We start from the raw sequence: 19,702 nt of genomic DNA on the forward strand, positions 1-19,702 counted from the left end.
GATCGGCGCAATATGTCTTCCTCTTCTATTTTTCGCTGTTACTCGTCATACTGACACTCACTCAATGGGACCATATATTATATAGCTGGTATACCTTGCAAGGCGGCTGCATCCAGGGTTCTCCATCTATCTGCATGGGGAAGGTCTTCTTAGTGGTGAGCGTGATGGAGCTGCACTGCGCCAGGCGTCTGCCTGATGCTCGGAGACCTGGAATTAAAAGGACAAGTCTCATCATCATCAGCCTTTGTATCGTCCCACTGCTGGGCTGCGGCCTCCTCTCACACGGAGAAAGATTGAGCGTTAATCACCACGTGCACTTAATGTGGGTTGGTGATTTCAGACTTTATAGTAAAGGTATTTTCCTTTTACTCAGTCATTGGTGTCCTGTCGTAGAATTGCGTCAGCACACTCATACTTGACAGGTTGGTGCTTTACCCAATCTTGTACCCAATCATTGGAACTTGTTGTACGATAAGTATTGAATTGTCTCAGTTTCCGAGGAGACCTTTAAGATTTTACCGTTGATTTGATGGCATTTATAAATAACCAACTGAAGAATGAAGAAAACTTACCCGTTCTCACTTGGCCCATATGCAGGCAGTTCTCCAATCCTATCACTTCTATTAATTTGTCACCAATATCTGAAAAAAAAGAAGTATTTGTTATTACGTATACACACTATAAAATTCTATGTATTTTCTAGACTATATGATGTTTTATAAAAGTGTGAGGGATAATAAGGGTGCATTTACACGGTGCATGTAGCTGGAGCAAGACAACATGCGCAAGTGACAAGAGCACGCGGGTGGGTATTATGCTTTGGTACACGCTAGACTCACACGTTTTCGAAATGTATGCATGTATTTACCACCCTTAGAGCACCCTTAGAGAGCTTATTTGGAGCCCTATAGGCTGAAACCTCACAGTAGCAATGTAAAGCTATATAGAACACTAGTATCTGTCACCTTGCTGCGCGTTAGGGAACCTGCCCCGGCGGTGCGCGGCGCTGGAGCCCCACAGGTTGGAGCCGCCGTGCGCGTACGGGATGTTCAGTAGGGCTACGCCCTGCAGTGCGGGACCCTTGCTCAGCTCCAGGGATGCGCCGTCGCACTGCGGTGTCAGATAATTTTAGGTACAGTTATAAAAATTCCTCGAAAACAGCAAAATGAGCCCCTGAGGGCTGAACCCTGCCGGTGCTACGGCATTGTTTGTCCAAGTGACCGCGGCCCTGGTACATAAGATCTCGTACTTCATAGGTATTTTTCTCCCATACTTTTCTGTCTGCTGTCATCTTACAAGTAACACTCTTTCTAGCCATGTGGACGAAAGTCCACATTTGTGAAAACAAACCATGTCGACTTTCACAAAAACCATCCATCATCTCATCAATCATCGTCTTTGGTCGTCCCAAAACCTTCAAAGAAAATAGCGCGACAACATACGGGTGTTCGGGAGACGAGGACCGTTACTCCGACCTCATAAGCCTTCTTTGGAACCTGCCAAGTGCATATGTATATTTCTCTTCCACGATATCCACTCACATTTTTGCTCATCACCTTCTTCATCTAATACATATTTCTAATGATCTAGGGTAAAAAATACAATACATACCACAATATCAATATGCTCGTGCAGATTCTTGCAGCTGGCCGCAAACTGCTCCGACGTGGCGAACTCGAAGTACCAGAGCTTGTTCTTCATGCGAGAGCTGAACTTGTCGGGGTTGCGCTCCCGTTCCGTGTGGAATTTCACGCAGATTGCTGCGTCCTGGGGTGAGTAGGGTTGAAATTTAGGAATTATTATTATTTATAGTGGCTTGTGGCTAAGTCAAAGCTGTGAGAATCGTTCGATTGTAAGGTAAGCAATGCCTCTGTGGATGGTCATGGACGATTTCTTAGTGTTTCGAAAGGCACGATCAATTAGTGGGACTCGGCTATCATTCGAATATGGTAGGCGTTACGTATAGTCAAAAGCGAGAACTCTGAATACCACTCCTAGCAAGAGCGAAGGTTGAACGGGTAACTGGATTGAAGAGATCATATCATGATCAAGTCAGCCGCTCCATATAAAGCACTGTTAGGTACTCACTTGCATAAGGCTAGATTGAAAGCCAACTCCAACATAATTGGGAAAAGGGTATGCAGATGATGACACTGTCGGCTAGCCCTATGGTATTGATTAGCTTTTATGAAAGAAAATACTTACGACGCCAACAGAGAAGTAATTGTTGATGATATTGTACGGTACCACCGTTGGATGCGGCGCTGAGTCGGGCATCTGAGGTTGTTCGCACTGCAAAACAAATATCGTTTCAGTAAATGTACATGCACATTATCTTTATGCGCGTTTAGCTCGGGAGCGCTCGGAAGTGGTCGAGTCGGCGGGTTATAAATACAATCACATTTCAAGTGTGCGTTTACAAAAACAAATATGGTTATCAGTTTTAGTGAGCTACAAAATGTATATTTTAAGTTTTTTTTTTTTTAATTAAATAAAGATTTCGTTACTTACATCTGTGGTAGTATTTTCCACAACGATATGCCATCGGTCCATCATAACGGTGCTGGCTCGCGCTATTTTATCCAAAATCTTGTGAATTGATTCTCCTTCATATCTGTAAAAGAACGAAAACATTGTTAATAACGTTTTTCTAGCAACTATTTATATTCTGACTCAGTGAGTCGTTCGTCTTAGCTGAAAGATTAAATCTTTGCTGAAAAATTCGTTTATTCGTTTATAAAATCTGCTGATTTATAAAAGACAGCCCCCAAAAACGATCCTCTTTCTCCACTTCCTATGTGTTTTAAATGGGAAAGGTTGTCATGTATATGTCTGGAAGACTTTGTCCATTGATGGACTGCTGCCTCCTAGCGAGCTGGGACATTTGCCATGACGAGTTCTTCCAGGTTTCGGAAAGCATATTAAAATAGTAGGTCTCGGCTGTCATTTGAACATTTTTGGCAGTCGTTACTGGTAGAATCTGGAAGTCCGAGTAACTAGGTTGAAGAGGTCAGATAGGTAGGTGCTTAATGTAGCACACTGTCATTCAGTTAAGCTGGAAGCCGGCCCCAACATAGATGATAAAAAGGGTGACACTAGAAGAAAACTAACAGTAATATTTGATTGGCACTTACCCGCCTCCCCATCGTAAACACCTCGCCAGGTCGTTACCAGTTCCCAGTGGTATCACCCCAACCGCTGGCTGTGTTTCCATCTGGACTTTGTCTGTGAGAAACATAGGATTTTAAGTACAGAGAACTTTGGAGATCCCTACTTCTTATGTATAGTTTATATAGTTATAAAGGAATAATAAGTTATTTTTAATTTGAACGTTGTGCGCACCTGTAATTAACATATTTACGCAGGACTTATTACAATTGTAAACTTATATATGTGAAAGTATTTGTAAATAAGTTGTTGGTGTGCCTAAATAAATAAATAAATAAATAAAGGAATAAACACTAAATGTTAAATGTGAAGTGAAATATTTATTAATTAGTAAAAATCCATACATCCATAGCGTCAGCAGAAAATGTTAAATTCATGACTAACTCTGTCTATCTGTCTGGCTTAAGCCAAAAAAAAAAAACTACTGATTTTAATAAAATTTGGCACACAGACAGTCCAGAGCCTGAGAAAAGATTTAGGCTACGTTTAATCATGATGCGGGAAGCAGTTCCCTCAGGGCACGGGTGGAACCGCCGGGTTTAAGCTAGTGCTAATTAAATGCTGCAGTAACATATCTTACCCATGGTCTCCAGCACCCATCCGACGGTGCCATCACCTCCGCAACATATCACGCGGTAGTTCTTCACGTCTTTGAACATCTGCAACCCTGAGGAGTGAGGTAAAGGTGGTTTGATTTATATTAAATGCAATGCGACCATCTATAATCGGAGATTTGAACCTTGGTCGGCTCGGCTTGAATTCGGTTTAGTACTTCTGGATTATACGATATATATCCTATCAAATGGTAATAAATAGCTTGCTATTATACCATATTATACCATAATATTCGTGAAGTTGCAACGTTTGTGCGCGAATACATTTAGACGCTTGCAGCAGATTTGTGCTGACTTAATTACATTTTTTAGAATTTTGATGAAATCTCGCAATATACCTTTTTATTGAAAAGCAGTCAGAAAGTCGATCCTTCTTTCTAAGAAAATACTGCAGTTTTAAATGTAATTATCTAAGAAAATAAAGTTACAATGCATTATTTATAAAAAACCGGCCAAGTGCGAGTCGGACACGCGCACGAAGGGTTCCGTATTTATAAAAAGTTTGTTGTATGGGAGCCCCCAAAAAAATATTTATTTGTAGTTTTCAGTATTTGTTGTTATAGCGGCAACAAAAATATATCTGTGAAAATTTCAGCTCTCTATCACTATCATGGTTCGTGAGAGTCAGCCTGGTGACAGACGGACGGACGGACGGACAGCGGAGCGAAAACAATAAGGTCCCGTTTTACCCTTTGGGTACAGAACCCTAAAAATAAAACAAAGAAGTTATATAACTAGAGCCTTACCTTGCATAGGTCCTCCTTTCGCAATATCATGGACCTGCCGTGGATTTAATATATACTGGAGTTTCCTCAGCACCCGGGAACCTTGTCTCCCTCCAGACTTCGGGTTGATGAAGACGAGGAGTGGACAGGAGCCGTCAGGAGGCGTGATCTGAAAGGAGATGGGTGGGGCTCGAGGCTCCCGCTTCTCTCTCTCTTCTTTCTTCTCTTCTGAAGTCGCTGCTATTGATATTGGGAGAGATATTGAGGTGGGGAGAGATTGCTGGAAGAAAAAAGAAGTATGTTATTGAAGTATTGACTTATTTACTTTTGAGGTATGTTTATGGTCGCTGCACACAGCGGGCGGGGCGCGACGGGACGGGACGGCGACGCGACGCTGAGCAGTTGTAATGTACTAGATATTACGGACGACGTCACACAGAGCCGTCCCGCTCGGCGCGACGGTAACTGTCGCGCCACGCCGCCGTCGCGCCGAGCGGGAATACAAGTCACGTATACAACGCACACGAATACAGGCGGGGCGGGACGTGATCGCGCCCGCAGTGTGACCGATCCCGTCGCGCGTCGCCGCCCCGCCACGCCGCGTCCCGTCGCGCCGCGCCCACTGTGTGCAGAGACCTTTATTAAGGTTTTATTGGGCTTGGAGGATACAGTTGTGAGCAAACTTAATGGCGCTTTGCAACTAACTTCCGACCATAAGTATACCTATGTAGTGTACCTCCATTGCCACCATAGTTTCACCGCAAAACTGGTTTCAGAGCACAGACTCGTGCGTTTAAGTATGGCACAATCGAAGAACATAGTGACGTCAGTCGTAGATCATCCGATCGCGCTATAAGAGTGAAGGAATATAGAGTACACCTGTATCTGCGCAAATGCTCGGGAACTATAATATTTCCTGCGCAGTTGTCTGATCTCCTTATACGAGAACATCCACCGCACCGTACCCGAATCGGCCTCATTATAATTATGTATTCCTTTACATATCCATCTAAGGCTCAATCAAATTGTTAACTTCCGAAAACCAAAGTGACATTACAAGAGCAGCACCAACCTGATCATGCTGCGGTCGATGCGGCAGCGAGCGCTGGCGGTCTAACACGAGCGGCCGGATGGCGGTGGGCGGCAGCAGGTGCCGCGCGTGCCGGCCCAGCGAGCACGCGCCGCCCGCGCTGCCCACGCAGCGGTTGTGTAGCTGTAAGTGTGAAAATAGTAGAAAATGTCGTGGTGGAAAAGCATAAACCTCTCGAGTCTGAATGTGTGTCAGGTAAGTTTATATGTACTTTTTTTCTATTTCTTAGACATCAATCATCAATGACTGATTAAAGGTGAAAGAAAACATCACGAAGAAATCTGGACTATAAAGTCTAGGCTAGGAAAAGGCACCGGGTCTTAAGCTGAGTTTTACCAACAACATAAACGTCAGTTTTCTTAAAACAACTGTTTACTTTGTAAATTAAACGTAAAGATGGAAAACAGTTGTTTTAAGAGAATTACGTCAGTTCATTGATGCATACCATTTTCAGGGGCCTTAGTCTGTTAATTTGAAGATTTAAAACATGGCCGTCAGAATACCCGAAGTTAAAAGCCCCCTTGAGTATTATACACCTACATCTCCAGATTATGTCCAATCCACATCCATCAAAACTTAACACCGGTTTCCAGTATTGAACAATGAATCCTATAAACAAGCAATTAAAGTACATAATAGTATAACTCACAGTGATATGGCACCATCGACAGTGCAGTCCAGTGATTCCGTTGTACCCTTTGATCTTTTTCCGACACCGCGCACATTTGCCGTGACAGTTACCTGTCAAAAACAGAAGTATTAAGTACCCGGCTTAAAGGTTTTTTTTTATTTCTCATAGCAACTTACATACAGCTCACTTAAATTAAATATCTTTGACGTAGTTCCATTATTAGCTTAAGAGCTGATGATGGAAGTCGAAGGAACTCCTCAACGGTATACAGCACTTACCTGATGTTTGGGCTTGTTTTATTTGTATTGATGAGGACTTTACACAAAGCATATGATAATGAGCAGACAAAGCAGATGATAAGGTAAGTTTGTCAAAAAAACTGTCTTTAATCGAAGTGGCTCAACCGTGACAGCCATCCGCGTCACGACTTTTAGAACCATTTCAAAAATAAATTGTCTCTATTGTTTTGTGATTTTTTTGTTACCGTGACTTGCAGGCTTTAGATGCAACACACGGGGTAGATGATGCTATAGCAAGCCGTACCTTCGACCCAGTGATGCGCGAGTGTGGCTGGTGCCCGCTTGGACTTGGAGTAGGTGGCGATGCACGACGCCGGCGCTCGCTGCACGCACCGCTCGTGCACCGTGAACTTGCAGACTGTGGGTGCAACACACGGGGTAGATTAGTAATGTACGTATATCTTGATGATTGCCTCTCTAATGGTATCTTATTGTTAAGTAGTCGAATAACGCGACTGTAATGCACTTCGGGCCGTTTTACACTTAAAGTACGGTACCTAAAATCAAAATCATTTATTCAAAATTGGCTGCAACTGCAAATCGCCATTTTTGAACATCAAAATTTAAAAAACACAACCCTTAAAACGCCCACCCTTCACCACTTCCTATGTGTTTCTGCCGAGAAGCAGAAGTGGCGCAGCAAACTTCCCAGCAACACATGTCATGTCTGTAGGTTAGAAGAACGGTTAAAAAGACCAGATAAATAAAATATACTTACAGATGCAACAAAGGCCTTTCTTCCCCAATCCCACCAGCATGTTGAGACACAGATTGCAGTATGCTGGTCTGCTGAAATGCTTCAGTCTCCACGCGTGTTCGCCGTCTTCTTTGACATTCGTGTCAAGGCCTAGTAGGACTAGAAGGGGGATGGTTGTCATGCTGTGGAGGAAACAATAGTACGTGAGTAAAGGTATATAAATAATAATCGTCTTTAGCCAAGTGTCTGTCATGACAGCTGTTCTCATATAAGATCAGTTGCTTAGCATTGAGAATATGTATTAGTGATTGAAGACGTTACATTGGTTAGTTTATGGGCTAAGAACGATCACAAAGGTTTGGCATTTTAAAACTTGCAGGCTATCCTGCAGCTCTGTCTTATATCTCCATCATCATTATTCAAAATTAATGTCAAGTCCATTGGCCCCTTTCATTGTAAACTACTTAATCATTTCCTTAGCCATCTACCTACAATCTCAATGTTGTCGGTCCACGTTGCTATGAGACTCGGGGCAAATGTCTAATGATTAGTACTGATTTACTGACCCTCCTCGCTTCCATTCGTCGAGTGACACGGTACCGTCAGCATCGTAGTCTATCTCCACCATCATGTCTTGTAGGATCTGCAAAACATAACTCATTATTTAACGTACGGTCACGACACATTAATAACACAGTCATAGACACAGTTAATGGTCCAGAAAATTTCAAAACTTCGCTTTGTAAAGGAACCATCAGTTAGCGTTCCCTAGAGTCTAGAGAGTCAATTGAATTGCTCAATATTGATCGTGTGTAGTCAATTTTGGATGCAAATGGTTTTTGGTTACATTTAATTGCAGAATATATTTTTGTCCAAAAGGCTAGGTAGATGTTGAGTAGACATATTTGTCTGCTCATTTAAGCATACTCACAGGTCTTAACTCAGAAGTCTCCCAGCCGAGGTACTCAGCCACCGTCATCATCTGGTTGACGATGCAGTCCATCTCGTTGGTATCCAGCACACCGTTACCATCCGTGTCGTAGAGACGGAACATGACTGGAAAAGGACCAAGAACTTAGCTTGAAACAGTAAAGAAATATGTGCCTATTAAAATATAGACTCCTAAAAAACGGGCTATATAATACTGAAATAATTTTTCTTATCAGCCTAGTACATATTTCTTTGAAATAAATAAACTTTTCAGCTTTATTACATTAACAAAATAAATAAAAACTATTGTACATCTACCAATATTTTTTATTAACTTTGGAGATACACTTAGGTCTCCAAATTATGTGTGGGGACTAATGCTCATAAAAAGGCTGTTGATGGCTTAGGTTTCCTAGTCTTATAAGGTCTATTGCAGAAGTAGAATTTTTGAAAATGAAAAGAATTTGTGCACTACTAATCACGCAGAAACGTCTCCCGGGATCTAACCCTAACATACCTAATAGAACATAGAAGTTGAAGACAGTAAATGTTATCACAGTACTTACACTCCAACTTATCTTCAGGTCTGCCAGCCTCCAACAGTGACAGGTAACATACGATGTCTTTAAGTGATACCCGCGCCGTGTGCACTTCTAGCGTCGAAGACCGCCGCATTAGGTGTCGGAAATCTGGAAGCAAAAGTAGTTTACGTAAGTATCCAAAGGGCTGTTTAGTCCAGAGAATTCTAATACGTCTTCTTAGACAATAAAAATATTTTTGGGAATAAGTTAAGCTGGAGCCTTAAGTGGATCTTTGCAATTCAGGAATTTTCCATTTGAACCAGTCTTACCAAGAGTTATCGGGTTGCCCTCGTAACTGGGTTGAGGAGGTCAGATAGCCAGTTGCCCCATATAACACACTAATACTGAACTGCATCCGGCCTGGAAGCTGACCTCAACAAAATTGAGAAAGCTACAGCTGAAATGATGACTTAAGTCATCATTAAGACTTTCACTAACACTGTCACTAAGACTTAGTAATATTCTTCTTCAACTGAAATCTGGTAAATATTGGCCACTCAAAGAAGAACAGACCTTCGATCTTAGTAGACTGGTTGACTCTCAGCGAGTTGCTGCTCTTGCGACTGGAATTCCTGGACATTTGGCTGTGACTGGGGCTGGTCTCATTGCGCCTGTCTAGGCACAGCTCGTGGGAGGAGTAGGACGGGTGAGTGGTGACTGTGAACATCGGGTGGACGCTCCCTAGAACATAAACATTTCTTATTATTTGGCATTAATAGTCGTGGTGGCCTAGTGGGTAAAACAACCAACCTCTGAGGTGTATGAGCACGTGGGTTCGATTCCAGGTCAGGCAATTACCAATGCAACTTTTATGAGTTTGTATGTACTTTCTCAGTATATCTTGGACACCAATGGCTGATAAAAAGGTGAAGGAAAACATCTTGAGGAAACCTGGATTATTAAGTCTGAGGCAGTCGCTTCGAGTCAATCACTAGTACTACACTGCAGCCTGTTAAGACTGGAATCCGACTCCAACATAATTAGGAAAAGACTAAGCAGATGACAACCAACTCACCAGTCCGGCTCCTGGACCCCTTATCGCTGCCATCGACGGAGTCTCCCGAACTCTTGCCCAGCTGTTGTAGCCGCTCTGCCAAGCCGTGGATCTTGGAAGCCAAGCTCAGCTTGCCCTGAAAATGATGATTTTAGTAATCGGCCTAATTGATATAAGAATAGGATTGTTCTAATGTAAGCAAAAATTTGATTCAAAGATTAAATAACGAGTTTTTGCTGTTTATATTTGTGCCTCACGCTCAGTGGTGTATGTACGTCATTTGTAGCTCATGGCGTTTCAGGTTGAAAGGCTCTTAATATGCCGAATTCTTCGTTCTCTTTTTATTCTTATCGAGTGAGGTGCAGGTGTAATCATATACAAAGCTTAAGAGTGTGACGTGGAATTGTAACGACGAATACTAACTATGCTACTTAGGAACACTCAGGAATGCCTTACGTACTGTCCCAGGCACGGTGGTGTAACTTTCAGACTCCCGGTTACTTTGCTGCTTGCCGGGACCCTTGCGCTTGCGGCGACGGTGACTAACGAGGCAGTGAGTGTTAACTCAGCGTGTAGTCTGTCGCACAGGACGAATGATAGGAACAGATGGCTGGAAGAAGTGTACAGTGATACTGGATTACCTGTCGTACCTGATGGTCGGCGTGCGCGGTGACAGCTGCGCAGGCGGCGGTGGAGCTCGCGGCCGCCATCTCCCGCAGCGCCGGCCGTCTGTCGCGCCTCACGAATGATAGGAAGAGGTGGCTGGAAGGAGAATTATAAACATCAGATTATGTGAGTCTTGCTAAAAGGCTAAAATATGCACAAAAGTCAACCAAGTTGGTGAAGCTCGCACACGAAGAATTGAATGAAGCTAAAAATGGGAAAAGGTACGTTTGCTGTGTGAACTGTCTAGCTATCACGGTCAGTACAAGAGTTACAATCTATTGATGGACAGACGGATACTTAGACAGCGGAATCTTAGTAAGAGGGTCCTTTTTGGGAACTGTTTTGCTTTTCCCTATCCAAAAAAACCCTAAAACCCCACAAAAAGTTTAGATTTCACAACACCATCGAAAGAACAGGCATTTAAGATAGTTTTTAAATTGCTATGGAGTTTCTTGCCGGTTCTTCTCCATGAGACCAACTCTTTGGAACCGTCCATCTAACTTTGACGTTTCGAAAGAGCTTTCATAGGCCTATTTAAATAAAAAAAATTGAGTTTAAGTTTGCTTACCGGGACAGTTCATCGGGGGCCGATACCTCGAGAAAGGTATCCAGGAACCAACGGAAACCTTCATAGTCGATGTCCTGAAACAAAGAGAATCATTTTAGTGTGCTTTTCAGGAAGGAATTAATAAAACATGTTGTTTGTAATTAAATAGACTTGGCAGGTATAGTAGGTATGTTATTCCTGCCCTACCTAATATTATAAATACGGAAGTTTTTAATAATATATGGAGAAATATGTGGGTTGGTTTGTTATTATTTCATGCTGAAACGAATGAATGTTTTTTTTTAATGTTGGTAGGAAAATATATCAATAGAAATAAAGCCCTAGTATAAGCCCTACTTATATGCATGTGGGAGGAGTACTTTTAAGTACAAGTTACTAGTTATTACACATAGGTTATTGTATTTAAACGCCTAATTAAAAACGAATAATTCTGCGCACTACTACAGAAAAAACGTATTATGTTATCTTTAGTAGGTACCATAAGACGCTAATCCCCGTACATAAACATTTTCTTTCTATTCCCTGTTCAATATTTCATGATATTTTGTGAATTATAATATGATATAGGCACTCGCAATTCGATGAAAAAATGTGATTCCTCATATTTTTTTGAGTTGCGATTCATCATCATTACACCTAATTCTAAAACCACAATACTCTTCTCGCCTTACAACCAATAATAACAGCGTGTATTTCCACCCGTTACACCGGCAGCCATATTTAATTCCGCTAACAAAGATGTTTACTAACTCAGACAGTTTATTTCTGATTCCAATCAATACATCGCTACAGTACACGTTGTGCGGTACACGAATTGTGGAACAATTAAAGGAGTTTTGCTAAACATTTTTGTCACTAAATAATAGCTTATCGTCATCATCAGTCTTTCTATTGTCTCACTCAGAGCTACGGTCACATTTCAAGCTTTAATCTTCAGGTTTTTCTTGAGATGTTTTCCTTCCCCATTACTCGGTCTTTTCGGTGGGTCCTAGATATAGTTGGAAAGTACTTACATATAACGAGTAACGTCAAGTGCGCCAAAATTAATTAAACAACTTTCTGATACTACAGGCCATTTTTTTTTTTTCAAAAAAGTCCTGATTCAAAATATTGCCCTGTTGGAGACGCAAGAAACGATCAGAATTGCCAGTGGAACAAAGCAGAGAAGAAAAACCAAATTAAAGGTTTTATGAGTCAATCCGTTCATAATTAGAATATAATGTGGTCAGTTGAATTATAAAGCGGTTGAGGTATCTGAGACACTTAACTAAGTTCTTATAAAATGGCACTTTTGATGCGTATTGCTTATGTAAAGCCACCCAAAGGTAGACTGATAAATAAAGTTTCGATAATATCACAAAATCTACGTATAAAGATGAAAATAATTATTATTCTCGGTGTCCTCTACGTTTGTGTCGGCTATACCCAGGTGGGTCGTTGCCTAGCAACGCTCATTGCGTCTCTAATGTCAGCCATCTTTGAATCCGACAACAAACAAGAAAAATACGTCAACATACTTAGTATGCGCTGTGTAATGGTATTTTGAGCAAAAATATATGTATTGGAAAAACTTTTTAACCCTTATTAATGCGATGTACATAGGAAAGTCTGTCTATGATTTACGCATTTTCCAAAGGGCTTAAGAAGGACCATGATGGGTTTTACTCAGTTAAAGTCTGACACTCCCTCACGCTGCTAACCCACAGCGGGAGGGGTAATTTGATGATTTCCCATCAGAAAAAAGGTAGGTCTTACTGACCAAGCTCAATCGCTTTAATCGCTCCTAAACAGTCGGTATTTCGAGATTCCACCAAAATTCGCACATATTTATCCGCCCACAAAAAAATATACCTACTTATGACTCGAGTCCATAGCTATCATAATATTCTCGTACAAAAGATAGCAATCTCGTGTACATTTTATTTGCTAGAGCGAGTACACCACAAGACACATTTCTATGAGTTACCAATAGACAGCTTTTAGAAGAACCTTTCAATAATTTCCCCATAACACACATGACGCGATAATCTTCACACACACACACACACACACATATCGCCCAAGGCTAAACACAAAGTATGTGTCTCAACCATGGAGTACAAAATGACTAGCGGAGATGTCATAACGCAAAATCTCCTAAGAAAGTAGCGCGCCAAAATGCGGGTGTTCGGGGGACGAAGAACTTTACTAGCTCCGCCCTTCACCTTCTTTGGAATCAGTGCTTTGTTTTCAAATTAAAATCACCAATTAATCAAATTTGATTCATTTTGATTAGACATGGGAACCCGAGCGCTTCGTTAGTTCTAATAACTGACCACGCTTACGTTACTTGACCTACAAGAAGGCGCCTGACCTGTCTTCCTTATGGCATCTCCGCTATCTTTCCTTCCTCCGTTCCCCAACATTCTTTTCACAGCAAACATTTTGTCTGCATAGCTTTGTTCCTCAACGTATGCTCAGTATGTTTTCTTTGATATTGTTCCCCACACAATAGGTTATAAGATTAGATATGAAAACCCGCATTCAGTCTATTATGGGAGATATTGAGCGCTTTCTTAGAATCTCTTTTGTGTGGGTTTGCTAGAATTTTCCAGCGGTTTCACCCGCGCTTTGAAGTAATTCCATTCGCATATAATACCTTCCTACAGTCTGTTATTTACCTGACTCCATTGGGATGCAAAGATCTTAAAATCTTCAGTGCCACAAGTGTAGTAAAAACGACTAATTTAAAGAACGAAATATGGCAATGGCAATTATAATAATTAAGCTATTAATAATATTATATTATACAAAACACAAATACTTAAATATAAACAAAACCTCAATACAAATAGGGACCATCTCATTGAAACAATAACGAAACACGATAAAAATAGGGTTAAATACTCAATAATAAAAGAAGCAGAGGAAATAGAAACACAGCTACACTTAACACAAGGAAACCAACACACAGACAAAGAAATCAAAGAAGCAATAATTAAACAACAAAATACAGTATGGCGAAGTAAGCAATTACACGGACAGTTTCCCAAAAAAGTACTAGATCAAGCTAATATAGACAGAGAACTTTCGTTTAAATGGATTAAAAAACAACAAATTCCACCAACTATAGAGTCATCCATTTTTGCAATACAAGATCAAGCCGTTATGACCAAACAACATCAGCGCGATATATTGAAAGAACCAGTAGACGGAAAATGCCGCCTCTGCGTCACTAAAGACGAAACTACGCAGCATATTATATCTGGTTGCGAAAAATTAGCGGGGACCTACTATGTCCGACGACATAATAATCTTGTCCAATACGTCTACTGGTGTCTTGCTAAAAAACATAAAATAGAAGTTGCCAACCTCTGGTGGAAGGAAACACTAGTGCAACCACAAGTAAGAGAAAACGAAACAGCCAAAATCATGTGGGAAATGCCCGTCCAAACCGATGTCACTGTTACACACAATAGACCAGACCTTATATACACGGATAAAACTAGTAACAAAACATATTTAATAGATATCACCGTACCGTCAGATTACAACATAGGACCCAAAGAAATAGAAAAATTAAGCAAATACCATCTTCTGAAAACTGAAATCAGCCGGCTGTAGAATACACAAACGGCTGTCATTCCGATAGTAGTAGGCGTAACGGGCATCGTTGCAAAAAGCATAAAAAAATACATAGACCAATTAGACGCATCAATTAACATTCACATACTCCAAAAACAAGCAGCCATACATTCATCTATCATACTCAGCAAAGTATTAGGAGACACAGTATTCGTACGAACAGCAGAAGAACAACACTCACACACTGACACACAAACACCAGACACACAAAACACGCATCCATCACCAAGCACGCAAGCGGGACCAGCCATCCAGGAACAGAACACACAGCCACCATCTAACACCGAACATTCGTCATCATCACAGCCTAGAAGAGGAAGAAGAAGGATAAGAACAACGCAAACAAACACATCAACTACATAATACATACACATTATATAATAAATAATACATACAAAATACTTATATAAAATCTAAATAAAAAGACTAGGGGGGACATAGGTATCTTTTTTTCCGCGGGCTGCGGAACGGGATACCTATTAAAACCGGCATAAAGTCGAGAAGGTCAAACCTACCCAATATATAATAATATTAAGGTATGGGAGACTTGCATATGTACTGGCCTTATCTACTTAAGGATTATTTTTCTTTGTACAAAATATGTCTTTCTCAGGTTAGCTTTAAATTCCTGAAGTCTGTTGTCCTGAGTTCTTGGTAAGCATCTCCATCAAAATTTGTCAAATCGTTTCAGTTGTTTACATAAGCATACAGTAAGACAGACAGTGTTATAAGATTATTCAGCATCATCATCATCATCATCATCAGCCTATCGCAGTGCACTGCTGGACATAGGCCTCTCCAAGTGCACGCCACTGAGATCTATTTTCGGCTTATTCAGCATACATGAACGTTTTCAACGAGCCTCCTTTATAAAGGCGAAATCTATTCAGTCTATGGACTTATTTTTGACGTTTTGTTTTTATAATAAGGCTTTATGCAAGAGCCGATAGAGGCTTTCATGCCAAAGATGGTGAAGGTTTTCGACAGATAACAGACAGAAAAGCGTGTAAAATAGGCGCCCATATACATGATAATATATGAAACTTCTTTTAAACATAAGGGGCCTTACTACAAAAACTTTAAACCCTGTTTTACGCTTGTCTAATAAAATTTTGGCTGCAAAATGAACCATATGTCAACGTCATAATTTGACATTTTTTTAGACAAGTCTTAAACTGACGTTAAAAAGTTTTTGTGGTAAGACGGAAGCAGCCTTACTACAAAAACTTTTAAACACTTTTCAAAAAAAATGGCAGATTATGACGTTGAAATAAGGTCCGTTTTGCAGCCACATTTTTATACAAGTGATCAACAGATGTTTAAGTTGTTGTAGTAAGACTGTATCCGTCTTACCACAAAAACTTTTAAACGTCAGTTTAAGACTTGTCTAAAAAAATGTCAAATTATGACGTTGACATATGGTTCATTTTGCAGCCACATTTTTTTTAGACAAGTGTAAAACAGGTGTTTAAGTTTTTGTGATAAGGCCATATCTGTTTGGCCATTTCCCTGCTGTTGGGTGGTTTTTAAGATGCAGCCACATACAATATTTTACATGGAGCGACAAAATTTTGGTAAATTGTTTGTCAGATTTTCTCGAGTTCAATATCGAACATTTACCCATGCAACAAGTGGATTAAAAAAAATTATGGGGCTAAAAATCTACGTGAGTACAATAATAGCAATAACTTAATCTGTGAAATCATTACTTTAAGCAGTAATCTAGATCATTTGCTTAGCATGTATTTGGTTAAAAACTCCTATCAAGAAAGTTTACTTTTAGTTACGTGCCTACTCAAAAGGGAGTATACCTTCACCAATCTACTTACAAGAAAATTGCCAATAACTTACCTAAAATTATATACCGTGTCACTCAACAATTTTGTCCAAATTATTTTCGTGGAAGGGACCGTAAAACAAAAGAAAGTTTTGCTACCGTAAGAGGTCCCTAGGTAAGGCCAGAGGCCAAACTGTTAACCCTTCTGGTTTAGGGAATGTGCGTGTATATCCGAAACTTTGCGGATATATTTTTTCGGATAAGACAGATTGTTCTTAAGAAAGTCTGGAGGATATTGCTGACTGGCTATTTTTTTTGCGGTTTCACCCGTGTCTCGAGGGACCTGCTCCTCGTCCCTGAAAGCCTGTCACCCTGGAGTAGCGTAGTGTCTAGGTAGCGTCGCTCAGTAGTTTCGGAGACTTTAGACATCAAACGAACAAAACATTTTCACTAATAACTCTTTATAATATTAGTTTAGACAACTAATGCAATAAAGAGTATAAAAATAATAGGTAGGTACCTAAAATTAAAGCAACCTGGTCTTTTAAATTGATCGTTATCATATTGTCATCTTCATGGAGCGTACCCACAAACCTGGCTGCATTGCAACGAAAGTGAAATAAAAATAACAAAAAATGACGATATGTAGGCACTTCAAATAACCGCACCACTCGCGGATACTTCAAAAAATCCGCAGTCTCCCCACACTAGTAATAAACCGGGATTACCCATGGTTTACGACGGCGCTACTTCGTCCCATGTGAGTCTACGGTAAGTAGTAGCCAAGCTCCGATGTCACGGCATTCCCTAAGGGCTGTAGCAAAGTTAGTAATTAAGGTTAGCTTGTACTAAAGATATGAAGAGCTTATGTAGCTATGTGCCGTCGAAAATCTTGTGCATATAGGTACTATGGTAATAGGTAAATTAGGTAGTAATAGGTAATATACAACTTTCGCTTTTTTGTAACCATAAAGGTCCGAAACTATTGAAGTAATTTGAATTTTTTTAATTGTTTGGAAGGTAGACTATCCCCAAGTAACATGTAAATGTAGTTATATTTTGCCCGGGTACGGGAAGAAGTTCTTCCAAGACGCGGGTGAACAGGTACCAGATAATTTTAGCTAATAATATGTTTTCGTCAATTAGACATAGCATATTATGTTTGTAGTCTTCATCTGCCTAGTCCATTTCCAACTATGTTGGGGTCGGCTTACAATCTGACCTGATGCAGCTGAGTACCAGTGTTTTACAAGGAGCGACTGCCCTATCTTACCTCCTCAGCCCAGTTACCCGGCAACCCAATTCGCCATGGTAAGACTGGTTGCCAGACTTTCTTGACTGTAATTTCTTATTATTTGCAAGATTATTTACTTACATTTTTTAGCCACGAGCCCTCGTACAAGTAAAATACTAGGCAATAAAAGACGCATATATTCGAACAAACATATCATGTTGCCAATAAAACGTACCAAATATGTCGAGTACTTTTAGAAATCTCTTTTCGGATGTTTATTTCGGAATTCGATACGTATGCGATATGTATGAACCTCGGCACACTGGCAACTTTCAGTCGGCCGACAGTTTGATCTGGCTCATAAATCAGTATAGAGATGAATGGTAGTACGCATATTGCAACGATTAGGTATTAATTATCAGTCGTACGAAGGAGTTTGATTGGATTGACGATTATTTACTTTCAGGCAACATTCGGGCCAACTATTAGTCGATAGTTTACTTCGAATCTTTAAAACCAAAGTTGTTCTGCGATTAGACACTATTTGACATACTACATAGTATAAAACAAAATCGCTTTTTCTGTCCTTACGTCTCTTTGTACGCTTAAATATTAAAAACTACGCAACTGATACATGCATAACAGAATAGTAGAAGAGAACACTAATAATTTTAGAGGTTGCCGAAGCGAAGCGTGGGCGGGCCCCTAGTAATTTATATAATAATGGCGTCCACGGCCGATTTCGGCCACGGCGGCTGTTCTCATTTTAAGGAAATCAGCCAGCTGCGCAGGACATATTATAGCACGAGCATTTGCGCAGACACAGGTGCACTCCCTATTCCTTCACTCTCATAACCCGATGGGACGGCAATCCGACACGACCGGAGAGAGATCAGGCGCAGGACCGACATTTACGTGCTCTCCGATGCACGGGTGAATCAGTCACCAACTTCCAGACTGCGGGCTGCTTTGTGAAAGTTTAAGAAAACCCACAAAGCAATTTCGGCCCGACCCGGGAATCGAACCCGAGGCCTCAAGCACAGCAGCCGCGCTTGCGACCACTAGACCAACGAAGCAGTTTATATTTATATAAAGCTAATAAAACAAATAGATAGGTTATAGAAATCCACCTATAGTCTGCAGTGTTCGTGCTAGAAATCCTTATAAACTGCTGTAACAACTTCACAGTTGAACAATTTCAATAAATTTCAATAGCTCAAGTTTTAATAGTGAAGAGCGAGTACTCTTAACATTTATTTTCGTTTGGAAGTTCTGTAACAGCCTCGGGGGCTTTTGTACTTCTTTCACTGAAGTTATGTAGGCTTCACTTTTCTTGAACAAGATAAATATCTAGAAAACGCACGTTTTACCCGGGTTCCGAGGAAATTCTTTCATGCACATGGATAGAAAGTAGTACCTGCATATTGTTCTTATCCATTTTTGATAAACTATGCACATTTTTACCAAATGTTTAAAAATTTTCAAAAATGTGCATAGTTTTTCAAAAATGTTTTGATTTTACATGGTAATGGTAACATAGCAAGGTACATTAATCACTTAAAACTGCGTTATCAGTTTCTTCAAAATAACATCGAAAACTTTTCGAAGCGCCCGTCTACCATGAAAACATTTGTTCTAGCAAATTGATACTACGTGCTACGTGGGCTACGTGCACCGGTAGGCAGTTGTAGGTAAAACCTATGTAAGTGGGGCTACACTGACGACAATAGCTGCGGGTGTGGTGCCATACCACAAACCATGCGGCACCTTCTATGCTGCCCACTATGCCCCGACAGCTGCATAGTGGAGGACCTTTATAACGCTACTGACAATGCCGTATGCGTAGCGAAATATTGGGCCTCCAAAATTTAAGTTGCCATCGACTCGCCAAGAAGAAGAAGAAGAAGAAGAAGAAGCAAATTGATGTTAGTACCATATTCCAGTCATTCAAACCTTTTGTATCATACATAACTCCTTTAATTTGTACTAAGAACTAGTAGTGGAAACGTAAAGTCGTCAGTAACTAACAAACTTCAATATGTAGGTACAGTGCATTATAATTGCCGCGTTTTATGAAGCATTTCTCAGTAAATATCAATTTTAA

General features: G+C 40.5%; 1 protein-coding gene across 2 annotated transcripts in view; it reads right to left on the bottom strand.

Moving 5' to 3' along the window:
* LOC124643301 (diacylglycerol kinase 1) overlaps nucleotides 1-19,702 on the bottom strand; it is a 60,784-nt gene that overhangs the window by 4,490 nt on the left and 36,592 nt on the right. Inside the window, exons 3-22 of one of the 2 annotated variants that reach the window (XM_047182234.1) lie at nucleotides 10,964-11,037; nucleotides 10,380-10,491; nucleotides 9,751-9,865; nucleotides 9,249-9,416; nucleotides 8,721-8,843; nucleotides 8,156-8,280; nucleotides 7,791-7,867; nucleotides 7,246-7,406; nucleotides 6,772-6,885; nucleotides 6,247-6,338; nucleotides 5,580-5,720; nucleotides 4,529-4,787; nucleotides 3,749-3,835; nucleotides 3,135-3,225; nucleotides 2,512-2,614; nucleotides 2,206-2,292; nucleotides 1,612-1,767; nucleotides 966-1,110; nucleotides 573-641; nucleotides 95-207 (exon numbers count right to left, since the gene is read on the bottom strand). In XM_047182234.1, coding sequence (XP_047038190.1) covers nucleotides 95-207; nucleotides 573-641; nucleotides 966-1,110; nucleotides 1,612-1,767; nucleotides 2,206-2,292; nucleotides 2,512-2,614; nucleotides 3,135-3,225; nucleotides 3,749-3,835; nucleotides 4,529-4,787; nucleotides 5,580-5,720; nucleotides 6,247-6,338; nucleotides 6,772-6,885; nucleotides 7,246-7,406; nucleotides 7,791-7,867; nucleotides 8,156-8,280; nucleotides 8,721-8,843; nucleotides 9,249-9,416; nucleotides 9,751-9,865; nucleotides 10,380-10,491; nucleotides 10,964-11,037 — 2,412 coding nt within the window. Of the gene's footprint in view, nucleotides 1-94; nucleotides 208-572; nucleotides 642-965; nucleotides 1,111-1,611; nucleotides 1,768-2,205; nucleotides 2,293-2,511; nucleotides 2,615-3,134; nucleotides 3,226-3,748; nucleotides 3,836-4,528; nucleotides 4,788-5,579; nucleotides 5,721-6,246; nucleotides 6,339-6,771; nucleotides 6,886-7,245; nucleotides 7,407-7,790; nucleotides 7,868-8,155; nucleotides 8,281-8,720; nucleotides 8,844-9,248; nucleotides 9,417-9,750; nucleotides 9,866-10,370; nucleotides 10,492-10,963; nucleotides 11,038-19,702 lie in introns of both variants that reach the window. The other variant, XM_047182233.1, reaches the window with a different exon arrangement.

Source organism: Helicoverpa zea, chromosome 27 (genome assembly GCF_022581195.2).
Source record: "Helicoverpa zea isolate HzStark_Cry1AcR chromosome 27, ilHelZeax1.1, whole genome shotgun sequence".
In the NCBI taxonomy this organism is placed as follows: Eukaryota; Metazoa; Arthropoda; class Insecta; order Lepidoptera; family Noctuidae; genus Helicoverpa; species Helicoverpa zea.